Below are 15,423 nucleotides of genomic sequence, written 5' to 3' on the forward strand. Positions count from 1 at the left end.
ACATTTGAGGTCAAAAGTTAACTGCACCTTTAACGTTCTAAGATACTGTATTGAATTAAGACAACCATATCTAGAGAAATACATCTTCCCTAAAAGAAAAATTGCACCATTGAATTAAAAGTATGATAGGAAATAAATGTATAGTAATTTTTCCATACATTAAAATAAAACATTGTAATTGAAATTCATTCAAGAAAAAATATGTATTTATTTAGTTTTGTACAGAAAATTAAAAAAATATTTTCAATAACTTGTTAACAAAATCCTTTGTTTTTGTTAACCTCCTGAAATTTATCAAAACATAGTACAGTAGTCCAACCACTCGGTCCGGCATGGCCAGGTGGATAAGGTACTTGACTAGTAATCTGATGGTCTCGGGTGCGAATCCCAGTCTCACCAAATATGCTCGCCCTTTCAGCCGTGGGGGCGTTATAATATGACGATCAATCCGACTATTCGTTGGTAACAGAATACTCTAAGATGGGCTAAATGTGCTCTGGTCATCGCGGGTATTGAAACCTGACCTTGATAGTATCGTTTTTATTCTGTTGATTATAGTTAATTCAGACTATTTTTGCCGATGTATTTAACGTTTCTCAATTCGGTATTTATTTGTATTATCATTTGACTTTATTTTTTGTAAATTGGTTGCGTATCTGTGAGCTTTTGTGCAAGATTACTGTTTAATGTGCAATCAAACGCTTCTTACAATATCAAACTTTTTGTACCTGTATTGATATCAAGTGTTTCTTTCTGCGGTTACTTTTATCGTATGTGAACTACTTCTACAAAAACATCCACATATGCTCCGAATTAGTTTTATGTTGAAACTAATAAATAGTTTGTGAATCGTATTCAAACTTAGTGTTCACCGACTAAAATTAATGACAACAAATAAAACATTAGTTAGTGTACACAAACAGAATATAGAAGTAAGCACAGTGTTAAAGAATTTCAGGAGAAATATACTGTATACATATAGGGAAAGAAGAACGAATAAATCAATTACAACGTTACTGAAAGGCCAACAGAATTGAAAAGTAAAATATTTGAGCATATATTAATATTTAAATATTATCTTAATTTAATAAATAACAAAAGGTGTTAGGGTAAAGTGTTACTTAGTATTTTGTTGTTTCTTTCTTAATGTGTATATACAGGGGCAGTTATGTAAGCAATTCACAAAGACTTAGCTTTGGCTACTGCTATGCTGAGAGGGGGTCAAAAAAGTGCCAGAAGCTTATGAATTCGAGAACTTGTCATAATTCAGCATAGCTGACACTAGAAGTCATAGACTGTCTGATTTGTATCTGTGTTATTATTGTAGCGAAATGTTACAAACTCACGGCTATGATTTTAAGCTTCATGGTTTAGGTTTTTGTTATTTTTTTCTTGCTTTTGGTCACTTTTTGCTGACACCGAGACTTTTTATCCATCCTGAGGTGGAGAAGCTAGTGCTGCTACCTATTGATGCATTATGTAAGACCAAGGTTAATGACCTTCTTGATCACTTTTTCTCCCTTATGCCTTCTTCTTAAAGAGATTTTTAAGATGAATTTGAGGTTTAAATAATGTGGAGGCTTGAAATAACCTCAGATGCCAGAACATCTGAAAGAGCATCATCAGATGCAGTGGAACTCCAAAATGATGTTGATATAAAGTATTCAACCCCTGGATGTCAAGTATTTCGCCTATAAACAATTTAATTTAACCTGAACAATTGTCATAACTTCAGCATTTACAGTTACTTAATTTTTTCGTATGTGTATGAGGTACTGAGTGAAGGTTAAGCTTTGTTTCCTTAAATGAATGCAACCACTTAATTTTAGGTACTATACTGTCTTGGTTTCAACATTATTTCCGAGTTTAACCACGATTAATTTAAGTTTCATATTGCACCTGACTTTTATGCTGTTTAAAATTTGGGTTTATTCCCGGTTAGTGTTTATGAATCGCAATTTTTAATATCGTAACATTGGCTTAGCTTCTACAACCGGTATGTTTGAAACCCCTATACTTTGTGATTTTTGTTGTGTTTTATTAAACATACAGTCATGTCTAAAAGCTATTACTTTATGTTATTTAGCATATATTTATAGGATTATTTGTTTATGTATATATTGCACATTATAGTAAAATATTATGAAATACACTGTTAGCCAAAATCATAAGGCCAATGAACATAAAGAAAAAAATATGGATTTTGCGTTGTTAGACTCAACCACGTATTTAAGTAGAGCTTCGAAAGATGAAAATAAGAAAATGAAAAATAAAAATAAAAAACTTTTTAGCATTTAATAGGGAAAATGTGAACACTATGAAATTAGCCTAAATACTAGCTGGTCAAAAGCTTAAGACCATACCAAACAGAAGTCCTAAACAGGGTAGGAAATGTCCAACAACAGGTCTCAGTAGTAAGTTGCACGGCCGTCATTGCGAATAACTTTAAACATTCGCATTGGCATGGTCGATATAAGCGTTTGCAAAAGGCTGGCTGGAATGTTATTCACGAAGATTATGCACTGTTTGGAATTGACGTCCATTTCTATAGACTTCCCTTGCCATCCACCCCCAAACATTTTAAATGGGGTTTAGTTCGGGCGAACACGTTAGATGGTCCAAAAGGTTATTCGCCATGAAAAAGTCATTTGTCCTGTGAGCATTGTGGATTGTAGCGTTGTCTTGCTGAAAGATCCAGTCATTTCCACACAAGCGAGGGCCTTCAGTCAATAAGGATGCTCTCGCCAACATGCCAATGTAGCCAGCTGCTGTTTGACGCCCCTGTATAACCTGAAACTTCATTGTTCCATGGAAGGAGAAAGCACCCCAGGTCATGATGGAACCTCCTCCACTGTGTCGTATAGAAAATGTCTGCGGTGGGATATCCTTATCATACCAGTAATGTTTGAAATTATCTGTACCGTACAGGTTAAATTTTTTCTCATCATAGAACATAACCTTCTTCCACTTTTCTACTTCCCATGTTTGGTGCTTCTCAACAAAGTTTAACCGAGCTGTTTCGTGGTGTGGAAGGAGGCGTGGCCTTTGAAGACGTTTATGTTTTTTAAAGCATTTCTCTCGTAGATGCCGTCTTATTGTTCTTGAGCTGCATTCTGCGTCTGTTAGGGTCTTAATCTGGTTCGACGATCGGCTGGCGTATTACCGAACAACCCGTCGAATCCTCCTGCTCAACGCCGGCGAAATTTTCTTGGGTCAACCGCTTGAAATTCTCCTTCCGTATCCCTCAGGGTCTTTTAAGAAATTTCCAAAAGCAGTTTTACTACGCCCAATCTCACCAGCGATGGCACGTTGAGAGAGACTTTGCTTTTGCAGCTCGACAATTCTGCCACGTTCAAACTCTGTCAACGTTTTAGCCTTTGCCATGTTTTTACCCAATGTAACACAGAAGATGTCAGTGGGAGATGTTGACAACCTTAATGCTTGAACACAAATAACTAAATTATGGACGGCTAGCACAGATAGCCCTCGAGTAGCTTTGTGCGAAATTCAAAACAAACATTTTCTTCTATCTTGATATTTTTATATTTATTAATAACTTCTGACGAATTCTTAACTGAATAAGTGTGAGAACACTTTTTAAAAACAAACTTAGAAATATGTATCTCAGAACGGCTGGTACGGATATTAATACTTTTATTGATAAGCAGTGAACAACGTTTCGATCTTCCCAGGCCATCTTCAGGTTAACAAAATGGGTTTCAAGTGGGTTTCTCGTCATCAAGAAACTTATAAATAAAACATGTTAACGATCAACTGTTATCAACAACGGTATCACAATTTTATTTACCTTCGGAAGGGTATATGAACAAGGTAAAATAAAGTAAAGCGGTATAAGATTTTTTTGTTCATTCATTGTTAAGATAAGGCAAGTTTTTACAACTGTTTTTATTTTACTCTGTATTACATTCTTCATATCTTTTTTATTTCCATATATGAACCATATTTTAAAATATTTTTAGTGTTATCCTTATAATTGTTTTTACTTAACAATCTGTCCTTTTCTGTCTGCTGTAGAAATTACAAAGTTATTATTATTTTTATTTCAGTTCAAGCTTGTTCATCTCATGATTATATAAGTTACGTTTTGTGTTCTTGGTATCAGAAATAAATAATTTAGCTACGTTTGTTCGAAAAATATCCTTTATAATATTATCATCAACTTTAAGTTGTTTCAGACTAGTTTCAACTGATACAATTGTATCGTCTTTCATTAAAACTCTGTTATTTATAGAAAAATTGAAACCCAACTCAGGAACTTTTATTTGATATGGTGTGATATTTTTCTTGGATAAGCTTATTGTTTTTTAGTTGTTCAGTAGTTTATTAAATGTTTTATTTAGTGCATTATTCTTAATTTCTAATTTAGTTTTAGGACATACATTTTTTGAAGTCAATCATTTAGTTTCTTTTCCAAATTATTCTTATGTTTCAATCTTACCTTTTTCTATTTCTATAAACATGTCAATGATAATGGTGCATGTCATAATTGTTAGTGTATTGATACTTTAAAATATAATACCTTCTTAATTAATATAAATTTAAACTCTATTAATTTAATACATCAAGTTTTTTTTAAAGTATTTCATCTCAGTATAAAGCTAAATCAAAATTATTTTAATTTTGCTGTTAGTTTTGTCGATATGGATTGAAAGTAACTTATTCAGTGGCAAAACAAATTAGAAATCTTATGAAACATTATTACATTTAAAAGACAAAAACAAACCTGCAAGATCAAACAGTAATGAAGGAGTTTTGGAAGTTTTTTTATTCTTTTTGGTTAAGGTTAAACAAAAGAATATGTAATGGGCCATCTGTGCTCTGCCTATTGCGGGTATTGAAACCCAATTTTTAGCGTTATAAGCTCTAAACTTTTCGCTTAAACTTTTAATTGAAGGAGAAATAAAGTAAGTGAAAGGTTTGAAGTGACTGGTATTGTTTGTGGATGAATTTTAAAATGGGAAATGTTGGTAGTACAAGTATGTTACTTAGAAAATAAAATTATGGAAATTAAAAACACTCCATTGCCGTTTCCTAAACGATCTATTTGGGTATTAAACCAACTTCCATGTAAAATTTCATAAATGTATGGTTTTACGTTACTATCTTTTTGTTTATAATTAACCTCAAAACAACACAATGGGCTATCTGTGCTCTGCCCACCTCGTGTATCGAAAGCCGAATTCTAACGTTGTAAGTTTGTAGATATACCGTTGTGCCACTATGGCGTTATTATTACCTCAACAATCTATTTAGGCATTAAATCAGCTTCCAAATCCAATATTTATAAATGTCTGGTTATTCAATAGGTTTATTTTGTTTGAAGCCCGGTGTGTTTTACCTACACAGGACAGCTTGGTTGGGGAAATACTTTGTTATTGTTTTATTGTAAAGCTATAGAATGGGTTATCTGTTCACCTCTTGCACAGAATCGAAGTGCGAATTTAAGCATTTTAAGTCCGTAAACTTACCATTGACAAATTGTAATGCTTTACAACTGAAAACGTGCTCATAAGAGATAAGTTGTTTGAAAGTGTCTCACTCTGACTTACATATAATCTTCACTTGAAATAATGGTTTTGATATGAGTTGTTGCACCTATCCATTCAATCCAAGCGCTACCAATACATAAGTTTTATGCACGATCACTGTGGGTGTTTACCATGCAGAAAGAAGTGGTTTATATTTTTGTTTCACAAATATTCCAAACCAGGGGACTCTACTATGGCACTAACTTTTCTTTTACCGTCATAAACCGTCGGGGCATTATCGACGTTGTTTCCGTCGTTTTCTGGGGTAGCATCTTCGTCCTTTAGGTAGTTACTTGTAGCTTTCGAATTTATGAAGTCGGTCATATAAGGCGACATATTCTTAGCTGTTTGCACAGTGGACATGAGAGAATCCATAAACATCGTAAGGATAATAGCTTGAATATTAGCTCCACTTTTGTTAGCTTCTACAGTCATTTCTTTAAGATGATTTTTTTCACACAAATCACAATCTTTAGACGGATTTTCAGTTTTTTCTGGCAAAGAACTCTTTTCTGATTCCTCTGACGGTGTTGTTTTGCTTTTTTCAATATCGATATCAGGAGAGAAACTGGAATGTTTTGTTGGGACTTGCAGGCGATGAAGACGGACACTGTTACGAACTGTGAAATGTGTCAGTTGTGTCTTCTTCTCACCGCTGGAACAACAGCAAATCCACGTTATTGCACAGACCAAGACAATAACAACTGCTACCATGAGAAGGACAACAAATATAGCCTCAACGTCTACCATATTCGGCGCTTATTAGTTTACAAGTTTTTAGGTTTGAAGTACATCTCCTAGAAAACAAAATGGTAAACTTGAGTAAGAAAGGCAACAAACAAAAAGTTTCATAATCTTCCAGATTTATTAAACGTTAAGCTGCCCTGTTAATAAATGTCGTTTTTATTTATTATTAAACACGAAGCTACACAAAGGGTAATGTGTGCTCTGCCCACCACGGTTATCGAAATCCGGTTTTCAGCAATACAAGTCCCCTGACATACCTCTGTGCCACTAGGGGTCTGTTAATAAATAAAATGTATATAATTTTGTTAGTCAGAGTCCTTGTTATGTAACATTTGCGAAATATCTAGGCGGTTTCTTTCTTCAGAATACTTGTAGTGTGTCAAGCTATTGCTTCTATGCTTATGACAAAACTACTTCCCTAATTTCGAACTACTGATCACAATGAAAGAACTGGCCATCAACACTCGCCAACTCTTGGATTATTCTTTACAAACGAATAATGGTACTGACAGTAACATTATATTATTTGCTCCCATAACTGAAAGGGCGTGCACGTTAAACACCGGATTTCGTTCCCCCGACTCGCAGATTTCAATTTTAGCGCCGTTCCAAATTCCCAAGTTATCACTGTTATCAAACTTTCCCCAACAACTTTACATACAGTCGTGATATTTTTAACAAAACTAGATCATGCACACAAATGAGAATTATTCAGATATAATAATACTAATATGTCGAAATCATGGGAATTAAAAAAGAAAAAGAAAACTGAACCTGCACACTGCACATTACACCCCTAAATAACTTTATTTTATAATCTAGCGTTTCGCTCATTACATATTTTAAAGCATAAATTTACAGATTGCATGTATGTACTTTCTACAGTGTTTTGTTTCAGTTTTAATGAACGAGAAAGAAGCTAAGTACACAATATATTATATTATGTGAAGTGGTTCTAGACAACTAAAATCGGACATGAAACTACGAATGAAATAATACCTATTTTAAAATATTTTAAAATGTCGTTGATTGTTTTTATTTTTGAGGAAAACTGTTGTCATATTTTATTTTAACAGTTTTGAAAACTTAAATACATCTTACCTGAAATGAGCAGAGTTTCAACAGTAAGTTAAAGCTACGCTCTCACAAATACATCTTCTGCAATATAAACTGTATAACAAGTTCAAGTATGATGCGATAGGTGCCACTCAACAGTGTATTAAATTTCGTCAACCACTCAGGTTACAAATATGACATACGAATGAACTGAACTCAATGAAGTGTGGAAACAACTGTCGTAAATATGTGCGTGTATGCGATTGACGACAGGAACTGTCGTTTTAGAACGCTTTGTCCATTTTGAGACATCCGTTTTGTTTTAGGCTTGACGAATATTTTCCTGTTTGTTTAGTACTTCCTCTACACTGAATGGGAGTAAAAGAGGAAAACTCCACGTGCACCTTATGCATCTTACTTTTAGTACATGAAGCGGATATTGAATTAGTGATTCTATTTTTTGTTTACTATGCGAAGTGAGAAAAATAACGGAACATATTTTTATTGTTGCACAAAAGATAAACAACAATAGTTTGAATCACAGATTTTGTCTTTAAAAAATTATGTAATAAATAAGTCTATCATTATTTTCCAATTCCAGAACCAATAATGTTAGTGTCCACAGACGATAACAGAACATCTTTTCTCTCACATGTATAAATTAACTTTATACTAAATAAAATATCTGAAATTTTGTCTTAAACATCAAGCAACATTAAAAATATGTTGGTAAAAATATAAATAATGACATCAACCTTCTCTAAAATGTTCTATAGTGGTTAAGTTATATTCAATTAAAAACACTATGTCAGCCAATGTTAATAACGAAATGAAATTTGTTTCAAAGCACTGCCTACGATATTGTATTGCACATTAACACGCTGAAAGCAGTGTAGTCTTTCTCCACAGAAAGTAATAAATATAGAAAGTCGAGCACTCCTAATATATGCAACTATGGCATGAAACATATCTCTTTAAACTATTATTTTTGTCATAAGTGAACATCAAGTAAAAAAATACGAAGAAACTGCGATGCTTACGCACCTAGTCTTCGTGGTTAAGATACTCTGGCCAAGAGTCATACGTTGTTTAAATTTCTATCAAACCTGGAGCAAAGTTTGCAACTTAATCCACCATGAATGTCGACAATTTATATTTATGGCTGTAATAAACGATTTATAGCATGCAGTAATCCATCTGTAAAATCCAACAGAATAAACTCCTAATTACATTGATTGCACTCCTGAAGATTCATTGAAATATTGTGTTACAAATTATTAAAACGCTAATTAGTTTGACAAAACTGCTGTATTTAGTAAATATTCTACTTTTTGAAGGGCAATGAACTCCATTCCTTTTGACAGTAAGTAGACTAAATGGAGTTCGGTCCATTACTCACTGGAGATATACTTTTGAATATTTTAAATAATAAAGGTATTTCAAATATAATAAAGATAAAAGAAATGATAATTTTATTACTCATTTCAATTTCGTGTAAACTATATTCCACAGTTTGTATTTTGGTTGATTCGTTTGCATAGCAAATATATTCTTTTGAAAACCAAATTCAGTATTTGAAATTGAATAAATTAAAAGAAAACTTTTTTACACTTATGATTGCACATTTTGTTGTATTGCCGATGAATTCTAAGAAATAAAAAGAGCGATACTAATTTTTGAAAGTTCACAAATGTTTGCTGTTTCTATAATTTCTTTAAGATTATATCATGAAAGCGCAAACGAAACTAACTCGAATTTCTTCTTCTGACAATAATTTGTTAAAATTTTCACGTAAAATAAAGGTATTAATATACATTTTATTGCCTATTTTTAACTGTTCATTGCTATTAAGTATTTCCTTTCCAAGTCAAAGCTAATCATGACCTGGTGTTTGGGGCGCTCCACAAATAAAACAGGTTGCAGACGCAATTCCGTCAATGAACATGCGCGCCTTTGAGCTACTGTCAATCCCCCTATTAGTTGGTAAAGAGTGGAGAGGAGTTAACAGCGGATTGTGTCGAACAGCTGCCTTTCCTCTAATCCATCACTTCAGATAGCTCTCGAGTAGCTTTGCGCTACATTTAACAAAACAAACGATCCGTTTCTTATATGTCGCAGTGTGTAGATAAATTGGTCTAGCGAACCTCTCAAAATACACGAAACTTTTCTGTACATAAGCTGTTGTCCTACTCATCGTTATAAATAGTTGAGTGTTTCTAGTAAACGGTTGGAAATAAATTTTGGGTTTGTACCTTGAACAGCTGTAAAACTGGAATTGTTCATTATATATTATATTGATCCAAACGAAACGAATTAGAAAATTATTATTACCCTAAGATATTTAAGTGGTCAGTTTTGTTTCTCTTTCCTTTTATTGTACTTTAGTTTATATGAATATAAGTGTTTTTTCTTCCCAAACGGAGACCTTGAGTACGCTATACGACAATGATTTTGGAGCTTCACTACGTTAATACAGTCTATATCGTTCCTGGCCATGTACTGTCTGACGACTGTCTACCTTGACAATAGTCATACAGCATAATTTTCATTGTTAAAGGTTCCATCGTAATGTTGTTTTGTACAAAGCACACTACCTTTTTCTGTTGCATTCCATTATGTCTACAGATGGACTCAGGTAAAGAATTAGCTTGGGTACTGTAGGGAATCAGTTTATACTATTCCAGTCGTTCCATTGTTGATTTATACAGTTTATATGGTGGCATGTAAATTAGGATAAAGGCTTAGTTGAAAAGTAAAACAAAAAATGTTGTAACACCATTACATTGAAATCAAAAATGGGAGGAACCTAAGCGTTCTATGTTGGATACCCTTTTGTAGTACCAAACCTTTAGTTTCTTCAAAGTTTAAAACCACCAAAGGAAAGATGTCTCGACCCAAAAAGTAGTGAACATTAAAATGTCTGTTTATCATTTAATAGTTTCTGTGGTTTTAAGTCCTTCTTTTTTTTTATTTCGATAAAGAATCACTTGTGACTAGCATGCTGTTCATTTAAAAACATATAGAACATCGAAAATAATTAGGTGATAACGCAAATACGTACTAAAACAACAAACAGCGAATGGGTAATGACAACTATATAGTGAATTTATTAATGTTACAAAACATTATTACAGAAAATACAAAACAAAAGTAAATAAGCTGTATGTCGAGAATACAGAGATCGCCAGAAGGCCTAAGTGATAGACTTATAAATAGAAGCAAACAGAAGGAAAAAAGAGCAAAAGAGAGTAAAATAAATTCGCGGTTGAAAAGTTCAAATTCAAAGCTAATCATCGTGGGAGTGAAAGACCTAACTGTTGATATATTAGAATGAGATAACCAGTTTCGTAAGAGATAAAGAGAGTAATTTGTCTCGCCGAATGGTGTTTTAAAGTAATTGAACAATATTGAGTGGACTTTGACAAAAGGCAAACGATTCTTGGAAATACGAAGAAGAGAGCAGACGATCTTTGAAGTATGTTACGTAACCGTGGTAACTCAAAGACAAAGTAAATGAACTATACACGGATAGTCTGGCTATAGAAATAGAGGAATATAGGTCTAATTGGATTTTTGAAAAGAGGAAGGGAACTATGTAGTGTTTAAGATACAAATGTGACCTCCAAAAATACATATTATTTTTAAAACAAGTGGAGTACGTGATGTTCGTTTATTTTTGAATTTATCTCCAAGTCATACACCTATTGAAGAAAAATGTTTAGCCCAACACATCCATGTATCAACTAACTTACTTAAGATATAATATTTAAAAAGTAGGTTCCTGATATTGTGCAATACACTATTACTGTGTATGTGAGCCTTTTGTTTTATATTAAACATTATTTACTGTTTTCTTGCTGGCATACAGATTATCAACGTACGATTTCGATTAACTGTTCCAAAGTTGTTTGATCGTTTTTTGACCTTCTTTAGTTTTGTTCAAGCCTACACAGTTTCAAAAATTTTTATATTTGAACTTTGAGCAGACAAAACTGTAGTTATGAGTGTTATTTAAGCAACTGTAGAGTCAAGATATCGTTTCACTTTACTTTCTGCATGTTTAGGGTTACAGCCTTGCTAAGAGGTGAAATATTAATACTCATCAGCTAAGTTGTGTTCGTGAGGGAATGATATGACGAATTAGAATATTCATGTACTTGTTAGCAGTCAAAGTGTCATCAGTTTACTGTGGATCACCGACACTATTGACTAAAATTCAACCCTAAACTTGTACTGATCTCCTAATTTGTTTCATAGTAGATATTATTAATTAACTGTGATGCCTTTCTCCTTTATATCATCAGAACACTGTCACTGGTTGTCGTCAAAAATTAGAGATTGGATTAATCTGAAATGGACACAGGTTTACAACTTCGCACTTTTTACTGTTTGTGGTCAGGCACCGATTTCAACATTTTCGTTCGGTTATAGTATAGATTTTCAAACATGTATCTCAAGACGGCTGGTATGAGTATTAATACTTTTACTAATAAAGTAAAGAACAACATTTCGACCTTTTTAGGTCATTTTCAGGTGAACAAAGAGAGAATTTGCAACTAACATAATAACTTTATGTTCAATGACCAAAACTACTTACAAATAAATGGTCTAAGTATGGGCAATCTCGTGTCACCAGTACTAACCAACATTTTTATGACACACATTGAATCTCAAGAGATCAATTTAGCCTTACACACACCACTATACTGGTACAGATATGTTGATGATACAATTGCTTGATTCACATCTACGGGACACAGATTTATTTTTTCAACCAGGTTAATTAACTCTATACACCACAACATTAAGTTCATCTGGTTATAGGAAAAAACGAATCAAATAGCATTTCTAAACCTCAAGATCACAAGAACCGATACACAATTCAAAACGGAAATCCACAGAAAAATCACTTATACTGGACTATACGTTCCCTGGGAATCAGCACATGAAACAAAGCAAAAACTAAACATATTCAGAAACCAAATAAACACAGCCACAAAACTATGCTCACCCGATAAAATTAAGATGAAAAGAACAAAATAAAACAACACTTCATCAACATCAAATTTCCTCAAAAAGTCGTTGAAAAAAATTATACGCAGACACACCTAGATCAACAACAAATAAACGATAATAAATCCCAAGATACAACAAACAACAAAACCTTATACTGCTGCATACCTTATACTCCCCACATCAACGAAAAAAATAAACCAACATTTGGAATAAAACTTATAACAAAATACAACATTCCAGTAAACAAGAAATTTATTCAAAAACCGGGTACAAAACTAAAGTCCATATTATGTAAAAACTACACTGACAAACACAACACCAACATAATTTATAAAATACAATGCAATAACTGCCACGACTTTTATATTGGAGAAACAAGCAGCAAAATGGAAACCAGATTCAAAGAAAAAAAAAAAAAACTTCATACGTTTATGAACACTGCAAGTCAAATAAACACAACTTAACCATATAAAACACCTAGATATTAATTAGGGAAACAAATATAAACAAACGCAAAATCAAAAAAGCCCTACTTATACAAGTAAAACCAAAATTAAACCAATATAAAGGTACACTTTTATACCTATACTAATTAATAATCTAACATCTAACTGCAATGCCCACTACAATCCCATACCCATTTACACTCTCGCCCCTGAGATGCGCCCGGCAACGGTCACTTGCAAATTCTCTTTGTTAACTTGAAGATGACCTAGGAAGGTCGAAACGTTGTTCTTTGTTTTATTAACAAAGGTGTTAATACCCATACCAGCCGTCCTGAGATACATTTTTACTTCAAATGGGTATCTCATCATGTATTTCTTTTTTTTTCGAGTTAATATTCATACTTGTAATTTTAGCAAGGACTTTGGCAAGATCTGTAATCGACCATCATTCATCTTGAAAATAACATACCATAATATTTTTCTTATCATTTTCATAGAGTTTCTGTTTTCTACCTCGATCACTTCCATTATTAACAGTGCAATTTCACGTACCTTTTTCTAGCCTGATGTACAACGCTAAAATTAGGGTTCGATTACTTGTAGTAGATACAGCAGCAACCCCAATGTGGTGCTGTTCTGGACCAACAGAACTTGTATATATTCTAAATTGTTTCCCATATGAATTGTTATTTGCCGAACAGTACTGTTTTTATTGTTTTTCAAATGTTGAATACGTCTCACTTCACATATAAAATATGTTACAATAAACAAACATCCTACTTTTTACCAGTTTATTATTCAATCTCATAGTACGACCCCAGAAAACTAAAATACATTTCTAACAACTTTATAATGCTTCACTGACCAGTTTACGTGAAATGTATCAAGGGCCGCATTAACAGTGGCGCAGTTGTGCCAGGGGCTCAAACGGTAGGGAGCCCCTACTGACGATCCGGACTATCAGCTTATTTCTCTCTTTTTTGATAAATCTTCATATTTCATCTATTATTTGTTTTATTCATAATATAATCGACATTCAAAATGCACGTGTACAATTTTACGATAATGCAGCAAATATCTCCGATAAATACAAGCGCATCTCAAGAACATAATCCAATGTATTGAATACATCCCTTGTTCAGTACATTTGTTAAATCTTGTAGGCGTAAATGCAGTTTAAGGTTGAAAATGTGCAAACATTTTGTTTTTGATTTTCCTATGACTCTGTACAGTTTGTGTGCTTTTTCAACCAATTCATCAGTAATGGCTTAAGAGCTGGTAGTAGGAGGTAGTTACTCTTAAGAACCTCAGTGGAAGAAGATGGTCAGACAGATCAGTTACAAAATTTTGTATGGAAACTGTGACAGAATTTATACCAACCTGGACTGATTTGGTTTGAATTTCATGCAAAGCTACAGAAGGACTATCTACGCTAGCCGTCCCTAATTTAGCAGTGTAAGATTAGAGGGAAGGCAACTACTAATCACCACCAACAGCCAACTCTTGGGCTACTTTTACCAACGAATAGTGGGATTGACTGTAACGTTATAACGTCATCATGGCTGAAAGGGTGAGCATTTTTGGTATGACGGGAATTTGAATCCGCGACCCTCGGATTACGAGACGAGCGCCTTAACCACCGGCCAAGAGAAATGAAGTTTAGTTTTCTATCTGATTGCAAAAATTTAAATGAAACTGAAATTTTTGCTGCATCCAAAATATTGGGAGACATATATCCAGATCTAGATAATTCTTTTACCGATGAAATGGTACAGTTTGCGAAATTTCTTGATAGTGAAACACCATCCGCCCAACAATACATCAGAGCAATAAAATGTAAACAAACATGAATATGGCTTTTCTAATGTTGATATGACATTAAGAATATACTTGAGTCTACTCGACACAGCTTGAAGTGTAGAGAGCTTTTTCTAAAATGGTTAAAGTAAAAAATGAGTTTTATGATTCGATATTAAATGAACGTTTAAATGTTCTCTCTTTGCTCACGATAGAAAGGACATTGTTTAGGCAAATATATTATGAAAATGGCATGCTTCTGTAATGTTGCACAATAATTACATTGTTTCTTATGTACCTCATTTATTCTAACCTCGTTATACAAGCAAATAGTTTTTATCATAACACTGCACAAAATTTTTTTGAAAAATTTTGCTTCCTGAAATATTTTTGGTGATTGTGACAGGTACCTAGTGGGTATGCACAAACAAAGTTTTGGTTTTGCTTCATCACGTAGGAACTCTGAGAAATAGACAGTTAACTGTTTACCGGCAATAACATATTTAATTGCATTTATGTTTCACATACGCTATTAGGTTCAAGATAATTAAAAGTGTTTTCCTCCTGATTTTCGTTTGTATTCAATGTCCAGTGCATCACGTTGCAGTGTCCAACAGCAGTCAGCAAGCATTGACAGATTCCAGTTGTCCTGATATCGTTTTTCCATTGTAGCAATGTCCTGGTGAAACTGAAGATTTCGATAAAACTGTACATGATGGGCAAATTTGGATGTGATTTTCGTGATCAGCAGCCAAAAATCTATAAGGAACACCCAACAGTGTTCAAGAAGCAAAAACTTTCTTGTGCAGTGT

The 15,423-nt window shown here is 33.4% G+C and overlaps 1 protein-coding gene across 1 annotated transcript; it reads right to left on the reverse strand.

Moving 5' to 3' along the window:
• Window positions 1-3,664: 3,664 nt before the first annotated feature.
• Window positions 3,665-7,596, reverse strand: LOC143258669 (uncharacterized). The gene is made up of 2 exons (XM_076518038.1): window positions 7,398-7,596; window positions 3,665-6,346 (listed from the first exon to the last, which is right to left on the reverse strand). Exon 2 carries the CDS (start codon window positions 6,297-6,299, stop codon window positions 5,712-5,714), a length of 588 nt encoding a protein of 195 aa, XP_076374153.1. The 5' UTR covers window positions 6,300-6,346; window positions 7,398-7,596; the 3' UTR covers window positions 3,665-5,711.
• Window positions 7,597-15,423: the final 7,827 nt, after the last annotated feature.

The sequence above is a fragment of the Tachypleus tridentatus genome, chromosome 8 (assembly GCF_004210375.1).
Source record: "Tachypleus tridentatus isolate NWPU-2018 chromosome 8, ASM421037v1, whole genome shotgun sequence".
Classification (NCBI taxonomy): Eukaryota; Metazoa; Arthropoda; class Merostomata; order Xiphosura; family Limulidae; genus Tachypleus; species Tachypleus tridentatus.

Coding starts and splice junctions, on each gene's coding strand:
- LOC143258669 (XM_076518038.1), bottom strand. CDS start 6,299: ATGGTAGACGTTGAGGCTATATTTGTTGTCCTTCTCATGGTAGCAGTT.